Source organism: Ictidomys tridecemlineatus, chromosome 3 (genome assembly GCF_052094955.1).
Source record: "Ictidomys tridecemlineatus isolate mIctTri1 chromosome 3, mIctTri1.hap1, whole genome shotgun sequence".
In the NCBI taxonomy this organism is placed as follows: Eukaryota; Metazoa; Chordata; class Mammalia; order Rodentia; family Sciuridae; genus Ictidomys; species Ictidomys tridecemlineatus.
The window spans coordinates 75,471,398-75,491,265 of NC_135479.1; the positions used below are offsets into that span (position 1 = coordinate 75,471,398).

The window sequence follows — 19,868 nt, forward strand, 5'->3', positions numbered from 1 at the left end:
TAGCACTCTCCTTACATCACAGTTGCTGACCTGGCCAGAGAGAACCACTGACTGAGGGCGCAGGAAATGATTCATCACACCCAGCCAGAGTCCTATTGGGTTTCTGTGCTTCCTCACATAAATGGGAACTATTCAGAGGGTAAGTGAAGAGGGCTAGAATGTCCTAGGCCCTGAACAAAGTGCTGGGAACTAGTGTGGACAGCAAATGTTGGTGAATTGATCTGATGTCAGGGATGAACTACTGCCACATCTAAGAAAATTCCCAACTTTTTTTCGTGTGCATGGTGCAAGCGACAGAACCAAGGGCAAGGTAAGAGCTCTACCATTGGGAAACAGTTCCAACCCCCAATTTCAACTTCTGAATCAAGTCCTTGAGCACCCTACTCACTGAAACTTACTTAAATGAAATTAAATATGAAGTAATTTAATTGTACAATTTTTATTTCACTATTTTAGGAAGTTCGCTTTATTTTCAGTCCATACTAATGTTATTAATTTTACTACTCAGTGGTGTTGTTTTTTTTTTTTTAGAGAGAGAGAGAGAGAGAGAGAATTTATATATATATATATATATATATATTTAGTTTTCGGCGGACACAACATCTTTGTTTGTATGTGGTGCTGAGGATGGAACCCGGGCCACATGCACACCAGGCGAGCGCACTACCTGCTTGAGCCACATCCCCAGCCCCAACTCAGTGGTTTTTTAGTACTGTATTCACAAGGTTGAGGATATAACCACTACTTAATTTTCAGAATATTTTATTCACCCCAAAACCAAACTGTGTCACCTCTAACAGTCACTATTTGCCACTACCACTGTCTTTAACTACTAACAGAAGCAAGCACTAACCTGCTCGCTCTCTATGGCTCTGCCTGTTCTAACTACTTTATATATATATAGTATATATATATATATATCATGTAGTATATGGTCTTTTGTGTCTGATTTATTTCACTTAATGTTTTTAAGAGTCATCTGTATTGTATGTTTTATCAGTACTCTATTCCTTTTTAAGGGCTGAATAAAATTCCAGTGTACAGATATACATACCATGCTGTGCTTATCCATTTACCCACTGATGGACATGGGTTGTTCCCATGGTCTGGCTATCAGGAATAATGCTAAGAAAATCTATGTACAAGTTTTGTATGAATATACTATTCAATTCTCTTGGGTAAATACCTAGGAGTTAAATGACTAACTACCTTCCCCCCAACCCTGGGTACTTGGGATTAAATCCAGTCACACTCTACCACTGAGCTACATTCCTAACCCCCTTTTTGAGACAGGGTCTCACTAAGTTGCCCAGGTTAGAATAGAACTTAAGATCCTCCTGTCTCACTCAATCTCCTCAATCACTGGGATTACAAGCAGGTGCCATTGTGCCTGGCTTGGGTTTAACTTTTTGAAGTCTTGCCATATTGTTTCCAAAGCAGCTATACCACTTTACTTCCCCACCAGCAATGGAGGAGGATTCTAATTTCTCTATACTCCTGTTATTACTTTCACTGTCCATCCTTTTGATTATATCTATCCTAGTGGAAGCTCACATTAATTTTTGCAAGAAATACAAGGATTTCCAAATCTTTGAGAAAAATCAAATCCCAATACAATAAATTTTAGATTCAGGGATAGGATTACTGATATCAGATTATCAGAGGCTAGACACAAAACCATAAGGGTAAGACTAGACTGCATGGCCTATCATGGGTCTCATGCTTGGACATCCTGTAAATCAGAAAGCATTTGCAATCTCACTATAGACCAATACTTTTCAACATTCTCTCTTACGTGTACGAGACATAACAGAAAACCACAGAAACTATTGTCACCAGTACAGGGCATCCTTGCTTCCAAAGGGTTGAGAGAGTTTTAGTCTCTCTTAATTAGTTATGGCCATCTCCAGAAAGATGCATCACTGGGTTTATGTGACACCCAGGGGAGGCCACACCTGCAAGGGTAACCCAAGAATACTAATCATCCTCCTGAATTTTAGAAAATGCTTCCCCATGATGTGTCAGGTCTCTAAATATGTCCTGAGTACTTATGCCAGCAGGAAAAGATTATAACTGAAGCTTTGCTTGCCATCCTCTTACCTCTCAGAGGTCTCAAAGGAGAGGCTGGCTTTCTCTTCCTTATGGTCACTGCCACTGCCTGACCGGTGCAGGCTCCGTCGGGAGTGTTTGCGCCGAGGTTGCTCCCGTTCTGATGTGTCATCCTGATCCATGGTCTCACTTTCCACATAAGGGTAGGCCACCAAGTTGATGTAACCATCACTGTCCCCCTCAAAACAGACAGATACCACACCTGTTGAAAAAAAGGCAGCCAGTAAACAAATGTCAACAGGCTGGGTCCAAGTAGCACAGATTATTAGCATCTGCATTTCCACTGCACACAGGCTTTACTTTCCCTTAACCAAATACTGACTGATAGAGGAATAGCAGCCAGCAGACATCATCTTTCCAAAAGAAGATGACTACCACCTCTACCCTGATCTGTTGTTTACTCAGATAAATCCCACTTGATCATGTTTTATTATCATTTTAATATATTGTTGATTTGATCTGCTAAAATTTTGTTCATATGTGTAGGTTCATGAAAAATATTTTATATTTTTTATAATGGGCTTCTAGAATGAGTTTGGAAGTAGTCCCTCTTGAAAATTTCAGAAGAGCTTGCATAGATAATATTTGGTTTTAATATTTAGCATAATTTAGCAGTGAAGGCATCTGGGCCTGATTTTTTTTAATATTTCTCTTTTTTTAATATTTACTTTTTTAGTTTTAGGTGGACATAATATCTTTATTTTATTTTTTTGTAGTGCTGAGAATCGAACCCAGTGCCTCACGCATGCTAGGCGAGCGCGCTACCACTTGAGCCACATCCCAGTCCTTTTTTAATATTTCTTTAAAAAAAAATTTTTTTAGTTGTAGATGGACACAAAAATTTATTTATTTTTATGTGGTGCTAGGAGCAAACCCAGTGCCTCACATGTGCCAGGCAAATGCTCTACCACTGAGCTACAGTCCCAGTCCCCATTGTGGGAATGTTTTTAAATTCCAATTTCAATCTGTTTTATAGAGCAGCTGGGATTACAGGCATGTGCCAATGTGCCTGCTCCACAGCACAATTCACAATATCAAAAACAGTAAATTAGGGGCTAGGATTGTGGTTCAGTGGTAGAGTGCTCATCTAACATGCACAAGGCACTGGGTTCGATCCTCAGCACCACATAAATGTAAAATAAAGATATTGTTGTGTCCACCTAAAACTAAAAAATAAGTATTAAAAACAAACAAATAAAAAAAAACCAGTAAATTATACAGACATAATGATATTAACTAATCTTCAAATTTTGGCAGTTTTCACACTAATTCTGTTTATGGTCTAGGATTTCACATTAATTCTCCTCAGTCTCCTTCCATCTGGAAATATTCCTCAGTCCTTAATGACCACAACACTTTTGAAGAATACTAGTGGTTTTTCTCTAAGATGTTCCTGAATTTGGTTTATCTTGTATTTCCTCATGATTAAATTGAGGCCATTTATTCTGGGCAGCAACCTGAGTCCTCATCATTTCAGGAGGTATATGCCTTGCTTGTTGTTAACTGTCAATGAACCTTTTATTTATTTATATGCATTGCTGAGAATTGAACCCAGTGCTTGACACATGCTAGACAAGAGATCTACCACTGAGATACAACCCAGATCCCATGTCTTGTTACTGGTGATTTAACTTTGATCACTTAGTTAAGATGATATATGTTGGACTTTTCCACTATACAGCTTTTTTCCTGTTGTAATTTATGAGCATTTTATGTGTAGATGCTTTGAGACTCTCTAAATATCCTGTTTCTTACTTTACTTTTAGCCCAGTAATTTTAGGATCCATGATGGCTCTTACTTGCTACAATTATTACTGTGTTGTATGCCTACTGGACATTTTGTTTCCATCATTGCTCCTATATTTATTAATTAAAAGGAATTAGAGTTCCATAAGTAAGAACAGTCCCTTCATACTCATCTATCTTTCTAGCGTGGATTTATGAATATTTTGTTTAAATTCTTCTTGAGTTGGCCACTGGAACTCCTTTAAAGTTGGCTCTTTAAGTACTTTTGACATGTACTTCCATTATTTTTGACAATTTTTTTTAAACTTTCTATCACAGGAATTACTTTTCCTGACTCAACTCAGAAGCCAATCATTTTACCAAGAAGCCCTGCTTCTTGTAATTGTGAAATAGTAATTAGAAAAATCAAGATGATAGAGTTAGATATATTGATTGCTACAGACGTATCATTGCTATTAAGCCCTTTTAGCAGACAAAGCTAGGAAATACATGTATGAATACTAGCCCATCTATTTATTGCCATCGAGTTTTTGTTTGTTTGTTTGTTTTTTGTAGTGCTGGGGACTGAACCCTGTGCACGAGAAGCAAGCACTCTAACAACTAAGCTACATCCCTAGCCCCAATATAGGTGTTTTAAAACTCAACCAAGCTAAGAAAAAAGTACCAATAAGGAGCCAGGCACAGTGGCACATGCCTATAATCCCAGCAGCTCAGGAAGCTGAGGTAAGAGGATCACAGGTTTGAAGCCAGCTTGAACAACTTAGAGAGGCTATACACAACCTAATAAGACCCTGTCTCAAAATAAAAAAGGGCTGGGATATGGCTCAGTGGTTAAGCACCTTTGGTTCAATCCCTGATACAAAAAAAAAAAAAAAAAACCACCAATAATGTTCCATATCTTGGCAATAGATTTTCATTTATTAGTATATCAACCACAATCATCTAGTGTTACTGCTTGTTGTACTAAGGGGGAAGGTCAAAGATTCTGTATATTTATGCAAATAAGATTTGTCTCATTCATTTACCAAGTATTCACTGAGCATCTACTAGATATTAGGTCTTCTGCTTACTAGTGTAAAAGACAAATTAAGGTCTATATTTTCAAAGAGCTTATATGCTAACGTGAGAAACAAAGAGTAAACATGGACAAAACAATTACAGATTTTGCTAAGTGCTATGAAGAAATTAAGTGAAACCAGGTGCAGTGGCACACACTTATAATCCCAGCATCTCAGGAAGCTGAGGCAGGAGGATTGCAAGTTCAAAGCCAGCCTCAGCAACTTATGAGGCCCTAAGCAACTCAACAAGACCTGTCTCTAAATAAAATATAAAAAGGGCTGGGGAGGGGCTGGAGTTGTGGTTCAGCAGTAGAATGCTGGCCTAGCACATGTGAGACCCTGGATTTGATCCTAGGCACCACATAAAAGTAAATTCATAAAAAAATAGATATTGTGTCCAACTACAACAAAAAACTAAAACACACATTTTTTAAAAAAGGCGGGCTGGGGATGTGACTCAACAGTTAAGCACCCCTGGGTTCAATCCCAAGTATCCTCCCCACCAAAAAAAAAAAAAAAAGAAAGAAAGAAAGAAAATTGGAAATATTTACAGAGCGGAACACTTAATATAGGATGATCAGGGAAGGAGTACCTAGGTAGACTGAAGGATGAGGAGAAGTTGTGGACAAAGAACATTCCAAGTTAAGACCCTAAGATTAAAAAAAAAAAGCTTGGGGTATTCTAAAAACTGTTTCACTTCTTTTGGCCAATTAAGAGTTAAGAAACACCAGGTGTGGTAGTTAAGAAGACTTCAATCCCAGCTATTCGGGAGACTGAGGAAAGGCGATAGCAAGTTCAATACCAGCCTCAACAATCAAGCAAGATCCTGTCTCAAAAAGCAAACAAACAAACAAACAAAAAGGAATGGAGATATAACTCAGTGGCAGAATGACCCTGGATCCAATTCCCAGTAACCCCCCACCAAAAAAATTTTAAGAAACAACCCAATTAAAAAATTATCAAAGGACTTGAATAGACATTTCTCTAAGATTTATTATACAAATAGTCAACAGGCACATGAAAAACATGCTTAATTAACATCAGTCACTGGGGAAACGCAAATCACAGGCCCAATCAGAGTTCATTCATAACCACTTGGACAGGTAAGAAAAGAGAAATAAGAACAGAACAGTGCTGGCAAAGCTATAGAGAAATAGGAAACCTCATACACTGCTACTGAGAATGTAAAAAGGTATGACCACTGTGGAAAATAAGTCTGACAATTCCTCAAAAAGAAAATTACAGGACTAGGGCTCAGTGGTAGAGCACTTGCCTGGCAGACATGAGGCCTTTGTTTCAATTCCCAACACCAGTGGGGGGAAAAGGGGATTTTATAAAAACAGAACCTAAAAAAAAAGATTTAACCAGGTGCAGAGACATGTGCCTCTAATCCCAGTGGCTCAGAAGGCTGAGGCAGGAGGATCATAAGTTCAAAGCCAGCCTCAGCAAAAGTGAGGCTCCAAGTACCTCAGTGAGATCCTGTCTCTAAATAGGACAGGGGATGTGGCTGTGGTTGAGTGCCCCAGAGTTCAATCTCCAGTATCAAAAAAAAAAAAAAAGAAAAAGAAAGAAAGAAAGAAAGAAAAAAGAAAAAGAAAAAAATAGTTTACAATGGGCAATCATAAAAATTCATAAATATAAAAATGCATAAGGATCAGATGCTAAAATAAAGTGACTCATTCCAGTAAGTATTCACAGGGTTCTTTCTACAAAATTAACTCACATTTTAAAACATTATTTCTTCCATAAAATGTTAAAGGACTCCCAAGTCCCAGAAATTTCCATAAATTCATTCCCCCAGCACAACAGAGGATCAACAGAGCCTCTTGCTAGCTGTCCAACTGCCCTAACCTGGAAAGCATCAATTTGTCCTTTTCTAGGGCCAGAGACTTTTTCTCTGTCTGTTTCTTTCCTTATCTAAAAACTTTTTTTCCCCTTCTATTAGTGGCAGTTGAACCCTGGGGCACTGTAACACTGAGACACTGGGATTACATGCATGTGCCACCATATCTACCTCCAAATAGGAAATCTTGAAGGCAGCACTGGGTCTTTAAGCCGACTTTTTCTCAGCTTTACCTATTAGTGAGTTCAACCGTCAAGGTCTAAAGACCTTTATGACAGTTTCGGCTTCTAATTTTGCCTTGTTTAAGTAACTTAGCTGCTTTGACACCAGAAGAAGAAGATCATATCACATGTTAAACAAAACAGACAACTGAGTTTATAAGGCCACAGCTGCTACTCTCACAAAAATGGCCATTGACTGACCTTTGTATTCAGGGGTGAACTCCTTCATTTCAGGAGGGAGGGACTCATAGAAGCGCTGTTCCCGGGAGATGAGGGGCTTGCACACAGTGTGGTCGTCGTAGCGCATCATGCTGCTGTGTCCTCCCACTTGGTGGATGAAGGGCTCCAGGAGGACTCCCCGGTCTCCGGCCCGACTTGCGTTCTTGCCATACTGCCCCACTTCCATGGTTTGACAAACACACATTGCGTTGGGGCCCAGTTGCACACTGAGGGCAAAGGATGCAGCACATGAGCCACAAAAGGAGAGCGAGGTACAAGGTGCTGGCAAGTTGAAGGCCAATGGTTAGAGTCCACTCAGCTTATTATTCTAGCCTACAGAAAAGAAGACAGGAAAAGGGAATCAAAACATCTGCCAAAGGCTAGAGATATAGCTCAGTGACAGAGCACTTACCTAGCACATATGAGGCCTTGGGTTTGATCCCTAGCACCACCAAAGCCACAACCAAAAAAATATCTGGCAAATCACAGTGTCCTTAGAGCAACCCGAGAGCAGAGCCTGTTTTGTTCCCTACTCTGTGTATCCCAGCATATACAACCCTGCCTAGAACATGAGGACAGTTATAAATTTTTGTTGAATAATGCAACTTCAGTCTTCTCCATCTATCTATCTGTGCACAGAGGCCTATCTTCTCTTCTTTCCTTAGATCCCTTCTTACTTTCTTGGATTTGATTTTACAGCTACAGTACAGCAGAAGGAGGGTCAAGGAAACAGCTATCAGAAAAGCAACTACCTCAGTTTACTTCTCACTGAAAGATGAAGGGATTAGAAAAAGTAAATAGAAATTTATTCTGTTCAGGGGCTCTTCCTAACTCAAGAGAAGGGTTTTTGCCTAAGGAATTAGGTCATATTAGCATCCAAACTTCTCTACTAAAGGTGGCAAAGAGGAAAAGTCATTTAGTGAGTTGCTTTTCCCAGAGGAATTCAGATTTCAGATTTCTTCTACCTTAAATCTATGGCTGTCAATTTATAACCATGTCTAACACTTTTCTGTCTCACTTATACCAACCAACGGAGCAGGGAAAAAAATTTTGTACCCAAATAAAAATGTCAATTCTCTCTTAAGAAAATTAAAACATTACCAGATTCCTTAATACTGAATGTATTTTCAGTATTAGGGAATGTACTAAGCAAGACTACATCTAAAAGATTAAGAGAAAAAGAGAAAAATAAAGTATTTGTAGAGTTGGAAAGTATAAAACATTATTTTCTGGACCTCATAATTACGGACAATGGGCTACATAGGAACATCACTGTCAAACCACAGAATTTAATCCAAAGCTGCCTGCCTAAGTTAGATGTGGTGGTACACACCTGTATTCCCACATTTTTTAGCCCAATTATCTACTCTCTAGTCCTCTTTCAGAGCAAGGCATCTCCCTGCTGCAGGGAGCTCTCCCAGTCTTCATTTTCTCTAAACCCAAGTCTGGTGCACATAGGTTTCTATGGTGCAATGTGCTAACTCCACCACAGCAATACACCACTGTACTGTCATTTACTCATCTATCATCACCACAAAACCATTCTTTCTTTATTCCAGTCCAAGGCATTTTCTAGCACATAATAAATGCTGAAAGAATTAAATAATGCCTGAATGAATTAAATAATTCCAGCCACAACAGTGAGTAAAGCACAACATAAAAATAACAGAAACTCCAAGAGCAGATGTAGCAGAAAGTGAGGAAGCAGTTGTAGAGGACCTGCTCCTTAAGGGAGGTCTGGTTAGGGTCTTTGAAGGCATCCACTGTGACAGTAGACTCTAAGTTGGTCCCATAACTTGGCTATGTGAATAAATATGGATATGCACCTATCCTGTGTTAGCCAGCTTGTCCTTGCTGTGACCAAAATACCTGACAAAAACAACTGAGAGAGAAAAGTTTAATTTGGGCTCACAGTTTCAGAAGCTCAGTCCATGGTCTGCTGACTCCATTACTCTGAGCCTGAGATTGGCCAGCATCCTTACTCTGGCAGAAGAGCAGGCATGGTGGAAGAAAGCTGCTTAGCTCATGGCAGCCAGGAAGCAAAGAGGGGAGACAAGGACAAAATAAATAATCACAAAGGGCATACTCTGTCGGGAGCCACACTGGAAAGAAGCTATGTACACAACTTTAAGTCCTGAGTAAAGAGGTATTGTACAAGTATTGCACCCATTGCAATGCATTTGGACCTTACCTCTGCTCAGAGAAGTGAAGCTCCAGGCATAGGCGTCACTCAAGGGGCTGGATTACACCCACTTGTTTGTGGTAACCCTACCCCTTGCCTCATCTGAATGGCTTCTCCCCTATAAAGACCAGGTTCCTAGCGTTCCCTCTCTTTCAAGCCTGCCTTGCCACCCTTGTGGGAGCTATAGCTGAGGAGCAATCACTGAACCCAAAAAGGTACTTTCTGTGTCTGTCTTTATTTAATCACCCAAAATTCACTTGGAGTGACCCTGACCAATTTAGTTGTGTGTTACAACAACACCCCACCTACCTAGAGTTACCAGCTAGTAATCAATTAAAATTGTTAACCCATCATATGGATTAGTTCACTGATTAGGTCATGGGATCCCATAATCATTTAGGTCATGGGATCCCATAATCATTTCACCTCTGAACATTCCTGCATTGTCCATCACATGAGTTTATTGGGGGACACCTCATATCCAAAGCATAATATACTATGCTGACTTAAAATTCTTAATACCAAAGCATAGTACAGCTGGGTCATATGGTGGTTCTCTTCCCAGGCTTGAGGAACCAACATATTGATTTCTATAATGGGTGTACTTATTTACAATACCACTGGTGTATATATGTGTTCCTTTTTCCCCCACATCCTTGTTGGTATTTACTATTATTTGTATTATTGATGAATGCCATTCTAAATGGAGTGAGATGAAATTTCAGTGTAGCTCTCATATGCATTTCCCTGACTTCTAAAGACATTGAACATTTTTTCATATACTTGTTGCCCATTTGTATTTCTTCTTTTGAGAAGTGCCTGTATTATCCATTTATTGATTGGGTTATTGGGGGTGTGTTTGGTGGGCAGATTTTTTTCTACAAATGTTGATGCTAGAGTAAGAATGGCTCAGGTAACAGTGATCCTGGTGATTGATGTTCCCCCATTCAGAGAGGAAAAGTGTTTTAATTAGTTATTTTGACTACTAGAAGGTTATTTTAAAATTGTTAGTCTACTCCTCTGGAGTTCCAGATTTCTACCATGGTACCTATTAGTTTAAGCTCCCTAACCTTCGTACAATGTTTCTCCTATGTTTGTTTTCAAACACTTTGGTTCCACATTTTAACATAATTATCGTATATAAAAGGAAGGAGATTAATTACAAAAAGAACTTGCTGATTGGCTTTTCTCACTGATAAATTGCAACAAATGGAAATAAATTTGCACTACAAAAATACTAGTTACAGCAGTTGACTTTCTAATTATTGCAACCAACTCCTTGAATACACAACTGAACTCCAAAATGAATTATCTCTATTCAAGCAAAATGAAGTTTCTAAATGTTGCTGAAATTGTATATTAATTTGTTTTCCTTTCCTTTTTTTTTTTTTTTTTTTTTTTAGTATTGGGGATTGAACACAGGGACACTTAAAGACTGAGATACAACCCCAGCCCTTTTTTTTTTTTTTTTTGAGCTAGTAGCTGAAGCTGGCTTTGAACTTGCATTCTTCCTACCTCAGCCTCCCAAATCACTGGGATTAAAGGCATGAGCCACAATGCCTAGCTGTTTTCCTTTTTCAAAGCAAGAACTGTTAGTGAGATAAAATGACTTTTAGGCTTTATGGTTTATGGTTTGCAAACTAATAAATGGGATATGTAATTCTGTAAAAGAAATGAAAATAAATTGTGATTATATATGTATGTATGTGTGTATATATATATATTTTATACATATAGTGGAATACTTTAAAAAAATGAAAAGAAATCAACTACTGCCACTACCCATACTGATGAATCTTTGAAATGTTACTGTAAATTAAGCTAGAAAACTGAATCTTTAATGTATAAAATTACATTATGACTTCCAACAATACTCCACTAATTTCTAATCATATTAAGGAACTAAATGTACAAAATAAAACCTCACGCATGGCATGATGTAGCAAGAAAATATTCTAGGGGCTGAGGATGTGGCTCAAGTTGTAGTATGCTCGCCTAACATGCGTGAGGCACTGGGTTTGATTCTCAGCACCACATAAAAATAAAATAAGGATATTGTGTCCACCTAAAACTAAAAAATAAATATTAAAAAAAGAAAATATTCTAGACATCAGAGGTCATGTAGTATAATTCTACTTATACAAAATTCAAAACAACAGTAGTACTCTAGGTAAAATACTGATTGAGAGGCACACATGACATTGTTCTATACTATAAATATTCACTAAGTTATGCACACTGATTTGTGAAATAAGTTAACAGCATCCCCTCTCTATATATCAGCAAAAATATAAATTAGAAATGAAAGCCATTTAAATATATCCCATTCACAACAGCAACCAAAACTATATACAATATCTATAATTTTTTTCTTTTTCTTTTTTTTTTTTAATACTTGGAATTGAATCCAGGGGCACTTAATCACTGAGTCACATCCCTAGCACTTTTTAAAATTTTTTATTTAGAAACAAGGTGTTTTTTTTTAATTTTTTTTTTTTTTTTTAGTTCTCGGCGGACACAACATCTTTGTTGGTATGTGGTGCTGAGGATCGAACCCGGGCCGCACGCATGCCAGGTGAGCGTGCTACCGCTTGAGCCACATCCCCAGCCCTAGAAACAAGGTTTTGTTAAGTTGCTTTAGAGCCTTGCTAAATAGCAAGGCTGACTTTCAACTTGCAAACCTCCTGCCTCAGTCTCCCAAGCCACTGGCTTTAATTTATTATTATTATTATTATTATTTTGGCAGGGGGTGGTGTTGGGGGGCCCACCAGGGATTGAACTCAAGGGGACTCGACCACTGCACCACATCCCGAGCTCTATTTTTTTTTTTTTTTAAGAGAGAGAGAGAGAGAGAGAGAGAATTTTTAATATTTATTTTTTAGTTCTTGGCGGACACAACATCTTTGTATGTGGTGCTGAGGATCGAACCCGGGCCGCAGGCATGCCAGGCAAGCACGCTACCGCTTGAGCCACATCCCTAGCCCCCGAGCTCTATTTTGTATCTTGAGATAGGGTCTCATGGAGTGGCTAAGACCTTCTCTAAATGACTGAACCTGGCTTTTAACTCGAGGTTCTCCTACCTCTGCCTCCAGAGCTACTGGGATTACAGCCCCTGCACCTCGCTGTAATTTCTTGAAAAATAATCTAGACCAACAATAAAATGTTTCTGAAGGATCTAAAAGAAGACATTTGTATGAAGGAACACTCAATATTGAAATACAATGTAATTTCAATTAAAATCCAAGAGGATTTTCCTTTCTTTTGCAGTGTTGAAGACTGAATTCAGGGCCTCATGACTTAAAAACAGTGGGTGAAGGATGGGGGCATAGCTCAGTGGTGGAATCCTTACCAGGTTTTAATCCCCAACACCTCAAAAAACAAAAACCAGCGTGACATTTTGGAAGACAAGCAAAGAGATTCAACAAATATTGGGAATGGTGTGTATAAATTGAGGTGGTATTTAAAATCCCATTTCATCAACCAGAAAAAGATCATTAATTCACAAATGGAGCTAGAAAATTGGACTACTTCCAACAGTAATAATTTCCCAACATAAAGGAATGTAATGTACAAATAAAACTTACTTTAGGGTAATTAGGAAAATGTAATGCCTTTTGACAACATTAGAGAAAATTCCATAAACAAGACATAGGACACACAAACCAAAATGGAAAGCTCTGGCAAATTAGACTGTGTTAAAATTATTTAAATGTTAACATCTTTTATTGAGATAAATTTATATACTACAAAATTCACTCACTTTCAGTGGACAGTGAAATGACTTTTAATAAATTTACAAAGTTGTACAATCATCCCCACAATCCAATTTTAAAACACGTCTATCATCCCAAAAGATCCTTATGCTCACTTAAAATCCACATTCCTACCACCAACCACATTAAAATTATTTTTTGTATGAGAGAATTACAAAAGAAGATAATGGAAAAAGTCAATTCATAAAAGAGAAGCTGGCCAATAAACATGTACCCCTTTATAAGTAATCAGGGAAATGCAAATTAAAATAAGGAGCTGTTTTAACTCATGCTGGCAAAGGAAAAAAAAAAATTAAAACATAACAAACACTGGCCAGTCAGGGAGAAATATCTCCTCTCCATTGTTTTCAGCAATCCAAAACTAAAGACACAACTGCCAAAACCCAGTACATACCTAAGATATCAAGTTCAAGTATGTTTACTGCACACTGTTGTAAAAGAAAAATGGGAAACCACTTAAAATGTACTACATCAAAGGGAAAATGGATAAACAGGTGTAATCATAAAGTTCACAGTATTGAATCACTGATCCATGTATGTCAACATAAATAAATTTTGAAACCAAACTGGAGATGCAAGCTAAAAAATGGTATTTGTGCAGGGCATGGTGGCATATGCCTGTACTCTCAGCTACATGGGAGGCTAAAGCAGGAGTACTGCAAGCTCACAAGGCCAGCCTTGGCAATTTAACAAAACCAATCTCAAAACAAAAAGGACTAAGAATGTAGCTCAGTGGCACAGCCTTTGTCTAGCATGTATGAGGCCCTAGGTTTAATCTCTAATATTAAAAAAAAAATCATTTCTAGTATGATGTCATTGTAGATTTTTTTAAAATATTTTTAATTGTAGATGGACACAATACCTTTATTTTGTTCATTAGTTATTTCATGTGTTGCTGGGGATTGAATCCTTGAATCCAGTGCCCCACATGTGCTAGGCAAGTGTTTCACCACTGAGCCACAACCCCACCCTCACTGTGTTGTTTTTTTTTTTTTTTTTTTTTGAGAGAGTGAGAGGAGGGAGGGAGGGAGAGAGAGAGAGAGAGAGACAGAGAGAGAGAGAGAGAGAGAGAGAGAGAGAGAGAAAGAAAGAGAGAGAGAGAGAGAGAGAGAGAATTTTTAATATTTATTTTTTAGTTCTCGGCGGACACAACATGTTTGTTGGTATGTGGTGCTGAGGATTGAACCCGAGCCGCACATATGCCAGGCGAGCACGCTACCGCTTGAGCCACATCCCCAGTCCCTCACTGTGGTTTTTAATATACAAAAATGGTATATATGGGACTGGAGTGGAGTGCTCACCTGGCATATGTGAGGCACTGGGTTCGATCCTCAGCACCACATAAAAATAAATAAAATTAAGGTATTGTGTCCATCTACAACTAAAAAATATATTTAAAAAATAGTATACATGAATATTCAAACACATTTACCTATATATTGATAACAATGATATGCACCAACTTTAGAGAAGGAAAGGAACTGGTATCCAGGAAAAAACAGAAATATTAGCTATATCAATAATTTTTTTATTTTTTAAAAAGCCTAGCATGGTGGCACATGCCTATAGCAGCGTGGAAGGCTGAGGCAGGAGTATCACAAGTTCAAGGCCAGCCTCAGCAATTTAGTTGGACCTTGTTTCAAAAAATAAAAAGGACTAGGGCTGTAGCTCAGTGGTAAAACACCCATAGATTCAATCCCTGGAGGAAGGGGGGAGTTTGAAACAAATATGATAAAATATACACACTTAAAAATCTGTGTCAAGTGTATTGATATTATTCTTTGAATTTACATTTAATCAAAACAAAACAAAACTTCTATTAGTACTAAAAGCGTGGTGTCAACAAACAGCAAACAACAGGGAAAGAACACTACTACCAAGCTTCCAATGTGTGCTATGAATACCATCACAGTCCCGTGAGAGGTAAGAAGAAATTGTTATAACTCTTCACTTGATCTCAAGCACCACTCTTTAATTTTCTTCAGTATACTTTGGACATGATACACATTAGTTACTGTTGATGTCCACTATTTATTATTATGATGTCAGCTCCATGAAGGTAAGGGTCCTTGTCTATTTTGTTCACTATATATTATTTTAAGTGACAAGAACAGTACCTGGGGGCTGGGGATGTGGCTCAAGCGGTAGCGCGCTCGCCTGGCATGCGTGCGGCCCGGGTTGGATCCTCAGCACCACATACCAACAAAGATGTTGTGTCCGCCGAGAACTAAAAAATAAATATTAAAAATTCTCTCTCTTTCTCCCTCCTCTCTCACTCTCTCTTTAAAAAAAAAAAAAAAAAAAAAAAAAGAACAGTACCTGGTACAGTACAGGCACACAATAAATATGGCTGAATAAATGAATATATGTATATTTATGAAGTACAAAACAGATATACAGAGAGAGTAGGACAAATATGTAACAGGAAAAATGTTCATGAAGGAACAAGGCCTCCCCCTTTTTTTAATTTTTAGGGTTATAAACCAAAAATGTTTATAAACTTCTAATCTAGGCCTACCAAAGCTAGAACAAAGAGGTAATGTGGCTTTACAAAGAACAAAGGATGTTGGCCACAAAATTTCAAATCAGCAAATAAAGGGAACATAAAATTCTTTTTTGACTCTAAAAAAGATTTGACATATAAAATAAAAATAAGATTAAATATACCTAGATAAGAAAAGCAACAACAACAAAAACCTAAACAAAATTTGGAAGAAAAAAGAAACCATAAAGAAGAGTTCTTTTTTTCAATGATATAAAAGAGAAACAAGGCTGCAAGAAATCAGGGAGACAAACAGTCTCAACTACAAACAATGAACCAGATCAAAGAACATGTTGAACCTAATTTAGGAGATATAATATAAGAAATTTTTTTGGTTTATGTTTTAACTCAACAATACAGCAAGCCCATAAAGTGGCAAGAAAAAGTCTTGGCAAAGAATGTGACTGCTATCAGATATGGTAGTGAACAAAGTCAACACTATTAAACTACGAAAGTACTGTCCCCACAGCAATTCTAAGACAATATCTAGTCACCACATTCTTTAGTCAAGCAGGTACAGACAGACTCAAAAGGCAAGCACTCTAAGAAGCTTGGTCAAAATTCTAAATTCTTTGGCCAACATATTTTTATAGTCTCACCTGGGTTTGATAAGCAATCTTTTTAGTAAGTGAAGCTTTCTTAATACCTTCATATTTCACAATATGAAAATTTTTGAAAATTTCCTCAAAATCTCATTAAAAAATTGGTCTATAAATCCAGTATTTCTATTATCTTTCTAAATATATCAGGGCCGGGGGTATATTTCAGTGGTAGAATGCTTGTATAGCATGCACAAAGCCCTGGATTTGATACCTAGGACTGCCAAGAACAACAAAAACTAATTAAACTAAATACATCCACATGGGGCTGGGGATGTGGCTCAAGCGGTAGCGCACTTGCCTGGCATTCGTTCGGCCCGGGTTCGATCCTCAGCACCACATACAAACAAAGATGTTGTCTCCGCCAAGAACTAAAAAATAAATATTAAAATTCTCTCTTTCCCTCTCTCTCAAAAAAAAAAAAATAATAATAAATAAATAAATACATCCACTTAAGTACTAAAAGTATCATGTACTTTTTTTTTTTTTTTTTTTAATGGTACCAGGGATTGAACCCAGGGCACTTGACCACTGAGTCACATCCCAGCTCTATTTTGTATTTTACTTAGAGACAAGGTCTCACTGAGTTGCTTGGCCTCTTGATTTTGCTGAGGCTGGCTTTGAACTCTCCATCCTCCTGCCTCAGCCTCCAAAGCCTCTGGGATTACAGGTGTGTGCCACCACACCTGGCAAGTATCATGTTCTTTAAAAAATAATGAAATTTGAAATGTGGGCTGGAGATACAGCTCAGTTGGTAGAGTGCTTGCCTTGCATGCACAAGGCCCTGGGTTCAATCCCCAGCATCACCAAAAAATAAAAATAAAAATAAAAAATAAATAGATAAATAAATAAAAGCAATTTGGGTTGCTCAGGCTGGTCTGGAACTGGCAATCCTCCTGCCTCAGCTTCCAAATACTGAAATTACAGGCACTTCATGCTAAATAAAATTATGACAACAGTATTTGGGATTTTTGGTCTTAGGTTTGCTTTTTACTGTTTGATACAATACAATCCAAGGGAAAAACAGCAAAATTATTCTAACTGAAAGAACACAATAGGCCAGGCACAGTGATCAGGCTTTAATCCCAGCAGCTTGGGAGGCTGAGGCAGGAGGATTGAAAGTTCAAAGCCAGCCTCAGCAACTTAGTGAAGCCCTAAAGCAAGTTATCGGAGACCCTATCTCTATATAAAATATAAATAAAGGGCTAGAGATGTGACTCAGTGAGATTAAGCACCCCTGGGTTCAATGCCTGGTAGCAAAAAACAAACAAACAAAAAAAACCCCACCCCACAAAGAATTATTAAGTCACTGACAGAAATACACATACACACACACACACACACACACACACACAGTTTCAGCTGTACAGCTCCTGATTTTATGAGGATTAATTCTAATTAATTTCAGAATAAATAAGTAGTGATACGGTCAGAAAAATTCACAGACAAAAACAAACCTGAAAGTATGTATGCTCTCAAAAGCATATAACCAAGGGAACTTATTAATCTAATGCTTTTTTTAATATTTATTTTTTAAAATAAATATTAATTTATTAAAATTTTTAATAAATAAATTTTTAATAAATGGGGGGATAGGAAAGGCAGAATAGAATAGACATTATGATTGTGTATGTATATAGGTGACTCTATGACCAGTGTGATTCTGCAATTTGTACAATTAGAAAAATGAGAAATTATACCCCAAGGATTCAAATGTATGAATTCCCAAGATCATTGTAATGTCATGTGTAGCTAATAAAAAAAAAAAAAATAAGTTAAATTTAAAAAAAAAAGTTTGGAATATTTTTAGTCATTATTCCTTCAAATATTTTTCTGTTCCTCCCTCTTTGAGTTGCTAATTACATTTACATTATACTATTTAGTGTTCACAATTTTTCAGTCATAACTTAAGTTTATTTTGAGTGTTCACTCCTGAACCTGTAATGCCAGCCAGTGTATCATCATACCTGGTATGGTATTTTTCAGCTCTACAAAAAAAAAAAAAAAAAAAAATATATATATATATATATATATTTCTTTTTTAGTTGTAGTTGGATGGACTATTGTTTATTTTATTTACTTATTTTTATGTGGTGCTAAGGATTGAACCCAGGGTCTTGCAGATGCTAGGCTAGCGCTCTACTGCTGAGACACAACCCCAGCCCTAATACTTTCTTAAATTGAAGTCCATTCTTGTCTTTTGCATATAAGACTGTAGATACTGATATAAAAGTTATTCTTGCCAGGCACAGTGGTGCAGGCCTATAATCCCAGCGATTTAGGAGGCTGAGGCAGGAGGGGTTCAACTTCAAGGCCAGCCTCAGCAACTTAATGAGACCTTGTTTCAAAATGAAAAACATAAAGGGCTGGGGATGTGGCTCAGTGGTAAAGTGCCCTGGATTAAATTCTCAGTAATCCCCCCAAAACACACACACACACACACACACACACACACACGTTATGAGGATGAGAAGGCAGTCCTCCTTCCCCCAACCTCATGGTCCATGTCCAATGGATACTCACAGACCTCTCCTTTGAGGAGGAGGATAATGTAGGAACTGTCCCTGACCTAAGACTGCCAATGTGAGCTTGCCCTTCCAATCTCCCAGGGACTGGCACATCCCTTACCAAGATACCAGAAGAATGTATAGAAGCCTGGCACAATCTGGGAAATTTGAAACAAGAAAGAGAAAAGATTTAATGGAAATTATTTTACCATTTGTTCCCAGATAAGAGATGAAGGATTATTTTTGGTTTTGGTTTTGATACTTGGGATTTAACCCAGGGGCACTTAACCACTGAGCCTATCCCTTTTTATGATTTTTTTTAAAAATATGTATTTCTAAGGGATTTCCCCAATTTTTAAAAATATTTATATTTTAGTTGAGTTGTCAATACCTTTATTTTATTTATTTATTTTTATGTGGTGCTGAGGATCAAACCCAGGGCCTTGCACATGCTAGGCGAGCACTCTTCCGCTGAGCCACAACACCAGCCCTGCCTTTTATGTTTTGAGACAAAGCCTCATTAAGTTGCTGAGACTGGCTTTGAACTCACAATCCCCCTGGTCAACCTCCCAAATCACTAGGATTAGAGGATTGTTTAACATTCCCAAGTCCTATCCCAGGAGCTAATGAACAACATCCTGAAGCCACCAGGATGAATAGGGAGCAAGGAGGAAAAGAAACTCTGAAATGTGCCAGCCTATCAAGGAACAGCCAGAATGGCATTAACTTAGGTGAAGCAAGGAATCTAGAGTCCAGTGACTCTTGTTCCTGATTTTATTTTATTGGATTTCTAAAGATTAGAAAATTGTGTTTCCTGAGATATATTGTTTAGTAAAGATCTTTTCAAAAACAGCTGTTTCAACTGTGTTTCAAAGTCAGGGAGAAGGTATTCAAGGACAGAATTTCAGGAAAGGAGGATGGGTACAGTGACATGCACCTGTAGTACTAGCTTCTCAGGAGACTGAGGCAAGAGGAAGGCTTAAGCCCAAGAGTGCAAGACCAGCCTGGGCAACTTAGTGAGACCCTGTCTTAAAAAGCAGAAATAGAAGAGGTCTAAAGTGATACAGGG

General features: G+C 37.8%; 1 protein-coding gene across 8 annotated transcripts in view; it reads right to left on the reverse strand.

Moving 5' to 3' along the window:
* Nucleotides 1-19,868, reverse strand: part of Ip6k1 (inositol hexakisphosphate kinase 1) — a 58,005-nt gene that overhangs the window by 9,380 nt on the left and 28,757 nt on the right. For 3 of the 8 annotated variants that reach the window (XM_078043197.1, XM_021727483.3, XM_078043196.1), the window contains 2 exons: nucleotides 7,179-7,529; nucleotides 2,101-2,311 (listed from right to left, as the gene is read on the reverse strand). In XM_078043197.1, the coding sequence (XP_077899323.1) occupies nucleotides 2,101-2,311; nucleotides 7,179-7,401 (434 nt within the window). In that variant the 5' untranslated portion in view covers nucleotides 7,402-7,529. Of the gene's footprint in view, nucleotides 1-2,100; nucleotides 2,312-7,178; nucleotides 7,530-9,108; nucleotides 9,211-15,268; nucleotides 15,379-16,593; nucleotides 16,664-19,868 lie in introns of those variants that run through there. The other 5 variants (XM_078043193.1, XM_078043194.1, XM_078043195.1 and 2 more) reach the window with 5 other exon arrangements.